The sequence below is a fragment of the Ursus maritimus genome, unplaced genomic scaffold, assembly GCF_017311325.1.
Source record: "Ursus maritimus isolate PB19 unplaced genomic scaffold, ASM1731132v1 scaffold_18, whole genome shotgun sequence".
NCBI lineage: Eukaryota > Metazoa > Chordata > Mammalia > Carnivora > Ursidae > Ursus > Ursus maritimus.
In genome coordinates, this window is record NW_024424230.1 from 465,955 (window position 1) to 480,834 (window position 14,880).

The 14,880-nt window shown below is 57.1% G+C and overlaps 1 protein-coding gene across 3 annotated transcripts in view; it reads right to left on the reverse strand.

The window, feature by feature from the left end:
* Positions 1–494: 494 nt before the first annotated feature.
* CTDP1 (CTD phosphatase subunit 1) overlaps positions 495–14,880 on the reverse strand; it is a 54,513-nt gene continuing 40,127 nt past the window's right edge. For 2 of the 3 annotated variants that reach the window (XM_040632412.1, XM_040632415.1), the window contains exons 12-13: positions 10,702–10,859; positions 495–1,036 (exon numbers count right to left, since the gene is read on the reverse strand). In XM_040632412.1, the coding sequence (XP_040488346.1) occupies positions 895–1,036; positions 10,702–10,859 (300 nt within the window). In that variant the 3' untranslated portion in view covers positions 495–894. Of the gene's footprint in view, positions 1,037–10,701; positions 10,860–14,880 lie in introns of those variants that run through there. The other variant, XM_040632416.1, reaches the window with a different exon arrangement.

The following is a 14,880-nucleotide window of genomic DNA, read 5'->3' on the forward strand; positions in this document are numbered from 1 at the left end:
TGGACCAAAGCTCACGCCCAGAGAGCTCTGGACTACAGGACTTGGGAGACAGAGGCCCCCGGCCTCCGTACCAGCTCTCACTGGAGCTGTGAGTGCAGGGGGCCTGTGGGACCCGGACCCCAGCAACAGGGACGATGCAGTCAAGCTGTCTGGGGGACACGCTGTGTGATGAATTCCTCCAGCGTGTCCGACAGGATCAGAGTGATCTTGCTTTCCGGGGTATCTTAGATGCAATGCTCATCACCCGACAGCTTAGTAACAGCGATCCCCTGCTTTCGTAATGCTCCGGACGGGCTTCTGAGAGGCTCCCCACAAGAATGTAAAGACCAGCCGCCACGGAACGGCCTACAAGAGTAAGTGAGCTGTTTTCCCGGCGATGCGCCTAGACTGTCCGACACGCAGTGTTCTCCGCCCCCACAGGCTGCGGGGCAGGCGGGGCAGGCAGGGCGCTCGGGGCCGTGGCGGCTCCTGCTGCAGCACACCAGGGAACCAGCTTACAAAAAAGGAGTTTTATTAAATGAAAGAGAAATCTGCTCGGTGGGTCAAATGCGAAATAGATATACAAAAACTTTACATCTGTGTCCCGGAGGAGGAAGGCCCCGCGCGCCCGCCCGCTGCCCGGCCCCACGTCCTGCCCGCCCGCTCTGCACCAGGCTGCGCGGGGCGCGGCGACATCTTTGGCACACCGCCTCCCGGAACACTGTCCCTTAGAAAAGTAGACTTTCCGTAGTAAAATCTCTAAAAACACCTATTTCTGCAAAATTATGTTTCTGTATGTGGAGCTCTGCAAATATACACGTCTTTCTGGAGAAAAGGAGATATCCGAGGGCCTGCGTGGCCTGGTGCCCTCTGGGGACGGAGCACGAGGCGCGTGTCCGCCCTGCGCCCCGCAGGTCACATGAGGTCGTTGAGCTCCGCCTCGAGTGCCGCGGCCATCTCGTCCGCCTCCGAGCTGCTGCCCTCCTCGTCCTCCCCGCTGGACTCCCCGCTGGACGCGCTGCCGGCATCCTCCTCGGGCAGCTTCCGCTTGTGGCCCCTGCAAGACAGACGTAGACAGTGAACCGCTCATGCTGGGGGCGGGCATGCACAGGGACCCCAGCATGCACGCACGTGTGCACGTATGCACCCTGCAGGAACGCACCAGCACGCACGTACCCCCAGCACCGGCATCCACGAGCCCCAGGACTGACACACCCCAGCACACATACAGGCACTGGCACAAACGCCCCAGCACACTCATACGCACCGCACGCGAACGCACCGGCATGCACACGCCCCAGCACGCACACACGTATGCACCCCACAGGAACGCACCGGCATGCACGCACCCCAGCACGCACGCACCCACGTGGCACACACACGCGCAGCTTATCGCTGTCCTTTGGGGAACATCACTGTCCTAGCTTCAGTGCAAAAGCCAGTCCGAGCTGATGGTCAAAGACCATGGGCCCGGCACACCCCGGAGCACGGCACTCGCTCTGTCTATTCCCCGCGCGGCCAGGCTCCACTTTCAGAGGCAGCCCCGCAGCGACAGTCAGCTGTACACGAGGGCGTCACGGGCAGGTGACAGATCACCTCTAACCCTAGAGGACACGGGGAGAGGACAAGGGCTGGACGCCGTGAGCACAGCAGGTGTGACTGAGGACCGGTGGGGGGACCGGAGGGCGCGCGCCTGCTGTCCGGAGCCCCCAGGACCTGGTTTCTTCCCAGAGCTCCAAGAGCCACGAGACAAGAACCAACAGGCAGAGCAGCAGCAGAGAGGCTGGTCTGTCAGAGAAACCGCTGTGCCACCTCGCGGACCTGGAAGCGCGGGCACATCCCAGGTTATCACACAGGGCAGCACACGGTCCACCGCCTCCGAACTCCCCTCTCCCGAGGCAGCGTCAACACAAACTGAAGCGCACGAGAAGTCTTTGTCTGGCAAAGTCACAAACACGAGGTCGGGAGGCTACCTGCAAGACGAGGACACATGTGGCCCGAGCCCTGTAACAGAACAAGCTTTTACAAACTGCTAAGACAATAAACAACCTGTGAGAAACACTCCCAAATCAGAACACAGCAATGGACAGATGAATAAATTCAAAATGGACAGAAACCCTGAAAAAGACCAAGTAAATATAAGTAAGGCACCCGTGTGACGGCTCAGGCTGGCAACAGTGAGCGTGAGGGGCTCAGCATCTGTGGCCGCGGGGCGCGGGCTACATGGCGGGTGCCGGGCATCCATCTGCTGGACTTGAACCCCCGGTCGGGCCCAAACCAGGCACACACGCGGCCTGAGGACACGCTGTCGGGTAACTCAGCAAAGGCTAAATTTTCGACTTGCGAGATATCCTGAAACAAAAGATTTTTTAAAAAGGATTTCATTTATTTATTTTAGAGAGAGCGCACATGCACGTGCAAGTCAGGAGGAGGGAGAGGAACAAGTAGACTCCACGTGGAGCCTGAATCGGGGCTCGATCCCACGACCCCGAGATCACAACCTGAGCTGAAATCAAGAGTCAGTCGCCCAAGCCCCCAAAACAAAAGCTATTTTTAAGCGCACGTATCCTGAGGCCACTCAGATGATGGTCCGTTTGCTGAGTGACACACAGACGCAATGGTTAACCTACTTCACATAAAAACGGCGTTGCCCATCTCATCACCATAGCAGGGTATTTTTATCGTTCACACGACTGATAACTACCCCAATAAAAACAGTGTCTCTTGGGGGCACTGCCCAGGAAAGCGTGCGTAGGCCCCCAAACCTACCGCGTAGGAACACATCTTAGCTGTTGGCAAGTGTGGAGGTTGACCAAAATGCCACTGATTTTGAGAAGACCTGGGAAAACACTGGCTGCACCCCGTCCTCCGGGCACCCAGCCCGGCCTCGGACCTGCAGCTGAAGCGCACGCAGGGGGCACGTGAAGGCTTGTCTTCGGTTTCCCCATGCGATCCTGGTTTACCGTCAGGATGTGTTCTTGGTCTTGGGCTTCCCTAGTCACCGTGCGTCATGGCCTGGCTGTGAGCGCACCTCACACTGCGTGGACACACACCATCAAAGCCCTTCTGGGTGTCCTCTGGTTAGCGCAGCAGCCCGGTCTCAGGAAGTGACAAACACGACCAACCTCCCTTGCCTCCTACAAATGGTCTGCTCTTCTCGAAGAGCCCGGCCGCTATCCAGGTTCCCTTTCATCCCTTTGAGAGCTTGAGGCAAAAAAGCAAAGGCAGAGAGTTCCTGCGGACCGGGACGAAGGCCCCCAAGTCCAGGAAAAAGCCAGACCCACTGCTGTGAGGACGCGGATCGGGAACCCGCAGAAGCACCTCAGACAAGCCCCCAGGCAGAGGTGGGGGTGCGTGCTGGCGGGACCTGGGGTAGCAGAGGTAGAGCTCGGGGAAGAGCAGGGACCCCCGAGGGCAGGACCAGGGCAGGGGGAGAAGCTACAGACTGCTCGGAGAGTTATCTTTCAAAACAGCCGTCTTACAACGATGATAATTTCTGATAAAATCTTCTGTGAAAAATTTTTTTTTAAAAGATTTTATTTTTCTGAAAGAAAGTGAGAGAGCACAGCAGGGGGAGGCAGAGGGAGAAGCAGGCTCCCCGCCGAGCATGGAGACAGATGCGGGACTTGATCCCAGCACTCTGGGGTCGTGACCTGAGCCGAAAGCAGACGCTTCACTGACGGGGCCGAGGCGCCCCTTGTGAACCTGTCACCTGCACGTGGAGAGCGTCTGGGGCAGAGGCGCCAGTCCTGTTGCTGTGCGTGGCTCACACCTGCGTAGGGCTCACTGCAGAAATCCCCTGTGTTCACGACAACGGGTGAGAACGCCGCTCTGAGTCCTAGCTGCATGGGGCGAGATGTCCTGTAATCTTCATAAAAAGCCCATCATGGGTGGTCGTCATTTCCGTCTGCAGCTGAGGAGACCACGGAGCCAGAGACAGGCAAGCTGACAGCCATGTCCTTGGCGGGCTGGACCCCACACTATCCCACGCGGGGTGGTGATGTGTGCGTCGTACAATCACTGACTTTACTGCAACAGGGTGATCTCGTGTGGGAAAGTGACAGAAGGAGAGAAGACGCGGCGTAAGCAGCCCCATGTTGGGGTGGTCGTGCTGGGCGCTCCCACGGGAGCCAAGCGCGTGGCTCAGGATCAGGGAAAAACGGCCGGTGGCCCAGAGGTTGAGCCTCTCTGAGTCCAAGTATAAAAAGAGATGGACTAAGAATGAGCAAACCTCTTGGTTAAATAACGTGCGGAGAATATTTCTATATACAGCATGACTGTAGTAATTAAAAACCATCTTGGGGCGCCGGGGGGGCTCGGTTGAGTATCCGACTGTTTATTTTGGTGCAGGTGATCTCAGGGTCGTGGGATCGAGCCCCCGGTGGGGCTCTACCCTCAGCAGGGAATCTGCTTCTCCCTCTCCTTATGCCCCTCCCCCAACTCTAAACAATTATCTGAAAAATTGGAAACAGGCCTGAAAGTCATGGTTAATAAACGCCTGTGAATGACACCAACTCCGTCCCCACTAAGCGCAGCGCACAGTACTTGTATTTTGTTGCTCCAACCAACTGCACGGCTGCAGAGAAATGCCTACGGATTTAATTTGGAGAAACTGTAAAGCTTGGAAAATCCTCTAACATTCAGTGTGGAATCCAGCAAGAACATGACAGCAGCATCAACACGTGCACGTTTCCTCCTCGATTTCTGAACGCACACGGGGTTGGAGCACACGCTGGCGCCTCACGTTTGCTGCCATTACGCACACGACAGTTTCTGGATGGCGGCAGACACACACACACGTTGGTGTCTAACCAGCGACCAACAAACAGCATCCACAAAGCATGTATTTTTCAACTTGCCGTTAAAGCAGCTTGTCTTTTTGGCAGGAAGAAAGCAGCCGCAGTGCTGCACGTGACAAGGGCACCATCTCGACTAACGGACCTCTTTCGTGTACGTGCGTGTGTGTGCATGCAGAAACAGCCATGTGCAAGGCTGGCCGAGGCAGCTCCCTTCTCAAATGTGTGCATGGCGTGAAGTCAGCATGGGCACGGCGGGTGTCTTCTCATCTGTGAGGATGCGTGAGGACGGACTGCAGGGAGCCTGCCCTTTGCGGTGAGTGGGGACCCAGGCCATCTGGTCACCTGACACACGGGGTTAGACATGCTCAGGCTACAGGATGACAGCCAACCTCTCCTGCGCTCCCTCTGCGCGGTCATCCTGAGTGGGGCGTCACAGTGGCTGTGTGGAAAAGGCAACCGGCCCAGAGTGTGCAGAACAACAAGGGCTCCAGGCTTAGAGCCGCCTCACCGTCCCCGTCGGCAGAACCCACTCGTTCACGTGCAGGTGTGTCGTGCTCACACTTGAGCTGAAGAGGAAACTCTTCTGCAGAGCCAGGCTTATCAAGCAGATGGGGCAGAAGCCTCCAGGAAAGGGGACTGCGGCAGAGCTGAGGGCACGTCCCAAGCCACGTACCCAGCGACCGTCTCTGTGGAGAGCCCGTCACAGGGCCTGCTCCAGCGGAAGAGGCGGCTGGGGCGGGAAGCTCAGTGCATCTGACACTGATCGTGGCAAGAACTGCTGGCCCATGTGACCAGGTCACAAAAGGACCAAAACAAAATCCATGCGTCTCACTCTGAGACACGGACAAGCATTAAAAAATGAAATTCTTGACTTGATTCAGTTTTGCTATAATTCTGCACAGAGCTCACGAGCTGACTGTATGTGAGGCTGCGGACGTGGCAGCGTGTGCGGCCGGGTGGGCGGTGCGCCTCCTCAGATCACGACGTGGAGTGCGCTCACGGCTCCTGGCTGCCCGGCCTGACGGTCCGTGACGATCTCTGCTGCTTTCTCGAGAGAGACGCGAGTTCCTGTCATAAAAACCACTGAAGCGAATCTTCACAAACAAAAACCAAGGGAACCCCCACTTTCTGAAGAGCACCCTGGTGGAAAGTCTCAGCAGGCAGCAAGGTCGGCACAGGGGAACCGAGCGACGCGCAGTGTGCAGTCAACACGGAGGCGTCGGGAGAGGACGTTTGCCGAAGGAAAGTTATCAGGACCACACTGGTAGCAAGTGTTTCTGAAAAGCCTGACGACGGAAGTCAGTTCCCGAGATGACTTCTAACTCCCTTCGCGGGCAAGAACAGGAGGGCCACTGACGCCCCTCCTCCACCTCCATGCCCAGTGTCCCAAGTGTCTGGCCTCACGGGCACCATCGTCAGCAGACGTGTGCACTCATGGACGCTCATTTCGACCCCACGACCACCCCCGATGCCGGAGCCGCACCGTCCAGGACCGGGAGGAGGGAGTCCTCTCGCGCTGCCCCTCCTCACGACGGTGTTGTCCTACACATGTTGGGCGGCGGGGGGTATCGAGTGGCTGTTTGTCCTCCTTCTGCCTCTCGGCCCTCGCCATGATTGACGGCGGGTGTTCAGCCTCCAAGCGCAGCCGAGCCACCCGCTCCCTCACCACTGCTCACCCGTGAGAGGCACAGATGCTGGTCCGACGAGGTCTGTCTACTCTCGGGTTACCCACCCCACCCCACTGGTCATGCTCGAGTGTCCCGAGTTCTGAGCCCGCCCGTCTCTACTGCCTCCCTCGGCACTCAGCGAGCCCACCCACCGTGATGCTGCAGGACGGGAGCGGTCTCCTGGACTGCCTTCCCCAGTGGCTGCTGCGGGCTCCTCGCACGGACCCCACGTCACGTCGTCAGGATGGATGGCGGACTGACCCGTGTCTCAGCCGGTCAGATACGGGTGCAGACTCATCCCTCAATGCGGGACTGCCCTTCTTTCCGCGTTTTTCCGGTCATTCGTGGTGCATCTACGCGTGCCACGCACCGTTATTACCCGCACGCTGTATGTGATCTCACGTCTTACACAGAAGCTGATGGAAAGAAAGAAAACGCGCAACTTACGGCGCGTCACGCAAACCTTCTCATTTACTGTTTCTTCTGCTATATCTCACTCCTACCGACTGTGTGGTCACTGGCGAATGGCGGCTCTCTGCACTGCAGGCCCCACGGACAGCTCCATACATGTCACACAACTGCTCCTGATATCCGTTAAATGAAAGAAGAAAACCACAAATTCACGCTGCCTGATAATTACATGGTGCTCTCTGCTGTCTGCATGATTCTGAGCTGTCTGGGTCCCTGGCTTTCGGGCTGAAGAGCTCCCTTTGGGATTTCCCATGAGGCAAGCTCGCTCACAAGGAACTCTCTCAGTTCCCAGCCGGGAACGTCCTCATCGCACCTTCACTTTTGACAGAGTTTTGCCTGCTTGATGGTTTTTTCTCGAACACCTGAGCGTGCCACGGTCTCTGACGATAAGCTGGCTGCCGGTCCTGCAGGCGCTCTGGGCGGGTGCTGGCCACGTGTGCCCTGTCTCCGGCTTTCGGCACCTTTACCACGACGTGTCTGGGTGTGGATCTCTGCGCTGACCCTGCTCGGGGTTTGTCGAGCTTTCGGGATGTGTGAAAATGCCTTCCATCCAATTTGGGAGGTTTTCTGCCCGTCCCCTCCAACGCTCCTCTGGCTCCCGCTGTGGGTACGTGAGTGCACATTGCCGCGCGTCTGAGCCACGCGCTACACTGCTAACTCTTCCCTCTGAGGTTCGGCTCGGCCCTCGGGCCCCTGGAGAACGTTCATTTCCCTGCTGCACTTTGCAATGTCGTCCATCCACTTGCTCCTAGTCCCCCGTGCAGCTCCCTCGGTGCCGGAAGCATACTCACAGTGGCCACGTGGGAGTCGCTCTGTGAGCTCCGAGGTCGGGCCACGCTCACCGGCAGCTTCTCTCACCCGCCTCTTCTCCATGAGTGGAAACAGGCATTGTGGTTCCTGTGCTGTAGCGGCTGGCTCTGGCCTCTCCCCGGCCAGTGCGGCTCTGTGTGCCTAGTGACCGGCCGGACCGTTCTGGCACATGAAGATTCCGTCGAGGAGCTTGGCCACGCAGACTCGGCAAGAGGTGCTGCCAAACAGACGCTCATGTGGAGAGCCGGCCCTGCGTTCCCATCATTGCTCACTTCCATGTCTAGTCCCCGTGAACAAGAATAAAATACAACCAGCAACGCACACCTGCCAACTTCTCTGATACAGAAGGAAACAAGGTCCGCAAACTGCAGTCACCTGCGATGGCTGAGGGGAGCCACTGCACCCGACTCTGCTGGGGTCAAGGGTCTGAGCCGTGGGGCAAACCCAGACACCAGGAAGCTCGCGCCACGGCCCCACGTATGAAGTTCAGGAGAAGCAGAGGAAGGCAGGTGGGAAGGAGCACCGTGAGTGTCCCCAGGCTCAGGGACGAGCGGAAGCCAGCTCTGTGGGAGGTAGAGAGCACATCCCATGCAGCAAGCGAAGCATGAGCAAAGTCTGAGGATGCCTTGCTCACCTGGCCTCAGGACCGTCAGGTGTGGCTCCCAGGATGCCGGGTGCGGGATGGTGGCTCAGCCCCACATTCGGTCCTGCTTGTGCTCTGCTGCCCCCACCCCCACCCCCACCGTCACATGTTGGAGAATTCAAGCATCTTGTTGCTATGTTGGCACCTCCTGTTTAGACGACGGTCCCCACAAGACCAGGAGAAACTTCCAAGCTGGATGCTGGATGTCCCCGCCCCATGCAGGCTGACCACAGAGATGCAGGAGACCCAGCCCCTGGGACGAAAACCACGTTGCTCCCCTGGCCTCCAGTCCAGAAGGCCAGCACCCAAACCACATCACAGGAAAACTCTTTCCGACAAGCCCTGGTGCCTGTCGTTTGTGGGCGGGCACACGAACCAGTAAAAATGAAGAAACAAAATTCGATGTGCACTCTTGGGCTCGGTGGCGCACGGGGCCTCAGTCTGCCGAACGACTGCAGCCACCGCCCCTCGAAGAGAGGACACTCCCAGTGGGTTCTGGCCAGGCCTCTCTGAGTCTCAGTGAGAAATGCCTGAATGTTTTACTTGACAGAGAAAACAAGAGCAGAACCAGAGCACGCTACAAATCAGCAAGGAGACGTCACGCGTCCCACGCACCAGCCAGCACCTGGATGTGGGTCCAGGTTCTCACAGTGGGTGGGAGGCCGGCTCCCAGAGACCCTAGGGGAACCCCTGCACAGACATGAAGTCCCAGCCCAGCACAACGATTGTGCAAGGCTTATCATCACCCAACGCGGAATTTTAAACAACTGGCTCCTCAAACAACCAAACGGCACTGCATCCTCCGCTCTGGAAAGCTCTGCTGCATGAAGGGCAGGACGGTGAGAGCACGGCGGGAGGCGGCTACGTCTTCCTGCTCCACAGCACGGCTGCACGGCTGCTTCCCTTCTCGGAGTAAAATCCTACGCACGGAGCCACGAGTCTCTGCCCTCTCTCCGTCTGCTGCTAGAATCTCCAGCCCAATCCTGTTTTGTCACTGCGCTGCTCAAGTACACCGAACTCTTGAGGTGTTTACTCACCCACGGCACGTCTTAGGGTCAGACCAGACGGACTGCGAACGGACTCCGTGGTTCAAGAAAAGAGCCCCCACGCAGAGGGAGAGCCCAATTACAGGGCGAGCACGTGCGTGTGCAGTCTGTGCCGGCCCCGATTCACTGGCTGACCCGCAGCAACCCGAGGCGGCACCACCGATGCCCCTGTTTCAGAAGAGGAAACTGAGGCCGGGAGGTTCGAGGGCCGGCCCACCGCGTGGCTGGGAGGAGGTCTTGAGACATGGCTCTTAAACCCAACACGTGGGACGCGCGTCTGCTCGCTTCTCATTACGGAGGTCGGTTGGGGGGGGGGGGTGTCCTGCTGAAGCACCCGAGCCTGGCGTGAGCAGCCTGGGCTCTGACGGGCAGTGCATCAACCCTGCACGGCACGCGGGGCAGAAGCAGGGGGAGAGGTCCTCACCGCGGCAGATGGCAGGGGCCCCCGCCAACACTGTGTGCAGACAGAGCTGGAGCAACGCTGTCTCACTTCCGAGGGACACAGCTTCCTCCCGGGACTACTGTGCCCCCTGCTCCACTGTCCGGCCAGCGACAAGAAGGCATTTCCTGATGCGCAAAGTTTGTCCCCGGAAGCTTCTGGAAGATGCACCCACTCCACCAAAATGAGAGAACAAAGATCGAACTGTTGGAGCTGGGAGGCAGTGACTGTAACCTGGAGGCGGTGAGGCCAGTCCCAGCATGCAGCTCAGGGACACTCAGGGACAGCAGCTCTGGCTTCGGGCGGGACTGAACTGAGCCGCTGGGGTGGGAAGACTTAGTGGCAAAAAAGAAGGAAACTGGGCGAAGACAACATGAGGTGATTATCAAATCCAAGTGAGACAAAAAGATGCTGCAGAGGAGAATCCTAGCACGTCATCCAGTCCAGGAGAGGACTCGGTCACACGGTCAGCGCTGGTGGGGAGGCTGGCGCGGCCAGAGCGCACACCACCCACTGACGGGGGCCGCGGACCACCACAGCGGGGCGTGCGGGAAAGTGGGAGCTGTGCCACGATGTGCTGGCCACGGTGCTGCCTTGCCCTCGGCTCAGGGCTGGGTACCGCGGCTCCTGCGGGGTTCCTACTAACAACACGCACGAAGCGCTCTCCCAAGGGGAACAGCTAGATTTCCACAAGGAGTAACTGAAACCACGAAGACTTCGATAAGAATTCACATCACCGTGAACAAAACCTTCTGAAAATGCGAAGCCTTGAGGACTCCGTTCTGTGACTGCAGCACACCTGCAGCCATCACCTGGCCTGTCCCCTCCCCCCGGCACGCCCCCTCACCTGGGCCCCCGGCTGCCTGCGGTGGTCCTCTCACTGCACGGCATGGCCTCCAGCGTGGCCTGGGGCTCCCGGGGTGGGGGCCGCTCCTGCCGCTCCTCCTCTGGCCTCTTCTTCTCGCTGTCGCTGTCGTCACTGCCCTCTCCTAGGATGTCATCCACCTGGCAGGGGGTGAGTGACAGTCAGTGCAGGAACACACCCACCTCCCATCCCATGTCCCGTGGCCCCGGCCGGTCCCAACCACATGCACATGCTTTCAGTGCACGGGCTGCGCGTCTAGTCCCGCCCTGGGCCGAGTCCCAGGGTCTGCGGCCACCTGGCCCTTCCAGCCGCACGGCACCAAGGGGCACAGAGCAGGTGCACGAGGAGGAAGAGGGAAAGCCAAGAAGGCCCAGGCCGCCACTCCTGGGATCCCAGGACCCCACACGTGACCCTGGTACAGGTAACCCGGAGAACCGGACGGTCACTTCTTGGCGGCATGATTCTAATGGGGGTTTTCTTGCTAGTGTGCGAATGAACTTTATGGTGAAGAATCAGAGGATTCTGTTACAATGCTCATGATCGATGAGCCACACAGAACGACTGCTATCAGGATGTGCTCTGGAGTCTTGGGGTGGGGGCAGCTGCTGCCGGCGGGGTCCCAGCCATGTCCGGGGTGCTTGTTCTTTCCCACAGGCCTCATGCTGAACCATTCACGGACATGCCAAGTGAGGGTGATGGAAACTAATAGCCAGGGGCCCGAGAGTCGACCCTCCCCGCCCCCCTATAGCCCAGGGCAGGCCTGCTTCTGGAGGCCGAGCGCCAGGGCCCCAGGCCCCCAGGGATGCCCACCAAGGGAGGCTCCTGCGGCTCTCCCACCAGCATAGCTCCTAATACCCGTTCAGTCAGAAGGGGCCGTTACATCAGATTTGGGGTGTGCCTGGACACAGATGATGGAGTTAGAGTCGGCCTTCCACCTGTCAGACCTCGGTCTCTGTGCCTTTCTCTCAAATTCACCCTGGTCCTCTAACAAAGACACTGGAGAACAACAGAGATCAGGCAGAAAGGAGAAAATAAGGCACGGGAGGTTACCCACTGCACCAGGATAGAAATGTCCCCAGTGCTTTGGATTTCTGGGCACCTCCGGTGACATTTTTGGAACACTGCTCTTTTCTCAAGAAGCAATGTCCTGCTGGCACAACTGACATTGCGATCTTTCTTTGTTCTAACTCAATGTGTGACAGAAAAATCGCAGGTCCTCCATCAGGTGGGTGGGCTGGGGACCCCGCAGTACACGGCAGTACAGCCAGCCTTTTCGTAGAGCGCGTGTGGTCTGGGTGGTCAAGCCCGGACAGCAGACGTTCACAGAAGTAACTCCCAGGCTCAGAAGCTCTGCTTCAAGGCCTCTGTAACTTCCCCAAATGTATGTACCCTGAGAAGTGCCTAACGACCTTTCAGGACGTTAACATCGACTTATTTAAAAAAGGTGCGAGGCGGACACTAGCGACCACACTAACTCGTGCATTCCTTGAGTCCTCGGTAGCACGCATCAGAGCTGGAGACGTTTTTTCCCCTCAAAATATATACGCAGAAAAAGCAAACAACAATGTCAAAAATCCTATAAGTCAACATAAGTAAGTCTTTATGACCTCGGAGTAGATCGTTATGTAACAAGATTATCTGATCTGTAGAACAGTAAACTGAGATGTGTTTATTGGTCTCTGTCCCTCTGTCCTGACTCAGAGCTCCTAAGCCCCTTGCATTTTCCCAGCGGACAGTGACACATTTTTTTCCACTGAGGCGAGTGTAGGTGGGCTCTGGACAGGGCTGGTCACTGGTCAGGAGACCAGCCAGAGCAGAAGCCTGGAGCCTGCAGCCCCACCCCCTTCCTCCAGGGAGGGGAGGGGGCTGGAGACTGAGTACGGGGCTCTGGGCGCTTCCACATACTGGCAGGGTGGCCCACCCCAGCTCCACGGGGACAGAAACTCCTGTGCTCGGGACCCTGTGGACCTCACCCTGTGTGGCTCTGTGGCTATTCACCCGCGTCTGTCATGTTCCTTATTACATAATAAGCCACTGAAAGTAAGTAAGTGCGGGAGCAGCCCTGGCAAAGGATGGAGCCCCAGCAGCGGGTTGCGGGAACCGTGATTCACAGCTGGCTGGTCATCCGCAGGGGTGACAGGCCGGGACCCCCCCCGTGTGCCTGGCGTCTGATGAGGGGGAGTGTGTGAGTGCAGGTGGTGTCAGAGCTGCTCGCTGTGACCCCCACACAACTGGGCAAGAACAGACGAGTCTCCACGGCCTTCTGTCGGTCCACTTCGCAACAGGGACTTAAGAGCCACCAGGTGTGAGGGCACCGTTTTCCCAAATGCCAGCCCACACGCTGCAGGGAAGCTGGGCTGGCTGCAGCCAAGGTGAAAGCTGTCTGTGGGAACCCTGACGGTGCACTCACAGCGGCTTTCAGGCGTTTTGAACTTGGAACTACAGGGATGTTATGGCAACTTAAACATTCAATTAAAAAAATCCATTAATTCAGAAAGACCAGGTTTTCAGCTTATTTCAGAAAACGCAGAAAGGAAGAAAGACAGATGTTTTTAACTCACAAAAACGGACTTCTTCCCATGGACAACTGGGTGGTGCCCTCTAAGGAAGCTCCCAGCAGAGCTGGCCAGCTGCAGCCCCTCCTGACAAAGGGCCAAGTGCATGGCCTCCCGCCCCGCCCCCCGCCAGCTCCTCAGCGCGTTCAGGGACAGGGCCGCTCACTCCTCGCCTCCTCAGCATGGGGCACCCCCACAGGCCCCATGAGCTGCTCTGCATGGACCGCGAGGGCACAGGCACACCTAGTTACAAAGCCTCTGATGGATAAAGGGAGGGGGGTCCCAACGCAGAGCAGCTTCGACCCTAGGGCATCAGTCACTCCCACACTGACCTCAGTGAGAATACAGAAACAGCCACGTCAGTGAAGCATAATCATCACGTCACTGTCAGGGCTTTAAACTACACACAGGGTTTGCCCCTAAGCCAAATGCATTTAACAGAAAGCACAGAGTTTAGTAAGAAGTTAGGGCATTCTCACTTCAGCACTGTACTTAATTGGTTGTATTTATTCTATGTTGATGAGCAAACCTATTAGAATATTCTTTTAAATTTTCCTCTGAAAATACTTCAGGCCTTTAACTCTGCATCATACCTTTTCAAGACAAAAAAAAAAAAAAAGAATTGAAAAAATCAGTTATTTTAAACGTGACCACCAAAGTACACAACCACAGCCTCTCAGAGACCGCGAAGTGACCGGGAAAGTGTCAGCACTGCCTGCGAGCAGGAGTCCGGTCGCTCGCATCAGCGGACACCTAACCCACGCACACGTTCGTTGGGCCAGCTGTTCGGAAGATTCAGAACAACATTCTGCACGGCCAAACTCAAACCGTGGACACACATTAAAGTCTGGCCACATCTACATTACGCTTACGCTGGCTCTTCCTCACTCGGCTTTACTCCTATGAAAGGATCTGTTTCAGAACAAAAGACATCTTTCCAGGGCCTTCTCTTACACAAAGGTAACCCAGCTGTTTGAAAACCAGTAATGTGTAACAAATTATTTACTTTTTAAATAATATTTAAAAGATGTTAGGGTAAAAATTTTAGAATCTTAAGGAAAAATCTAAAAGTACGTGAAGAGAAAAACAAAATTCATTTTATACTGAATTAACGACTGAAATCTCTCAAAGGGCCAACACGGATCACATCGAATGCACTGGAAAACATTCCCATCGCCTCACTTTGGAAGACGCAGGGCCATGGGGATTATGGACTCCTCACCGCCTCTGCCTGTGGAGATGGAAGACAGCTAAGCGGGGAATGGTGAGAGGGAACAGAAACGCACCCCGGGCTGGAAAAGCAAACTTCCCAGTCACTCCCTGTAACAGGCATCCTTCTCCCTTGATTAAACTGGAAATGTGTTTAGACACGTTAGAGATTACTTTCTCCAAGGAGGACGCGGAGAAAAGGGGACAGATGCACTGCTGCCCAAGTCCACCCACACCTATAAACTCACAGCAAAGCCGAGAAAAAGCCTGCTGCTCCCTCTGCTGCAGTGGCCTGGGAGCCTGCAGGCAGCGAGAAAACACTCGGGCAACAGTGCTGATGGCCGTGGCTTCGGGCCAGCAGTGGGCTTGTCGTAATTCCTTCGGCCATGGCCTCCTG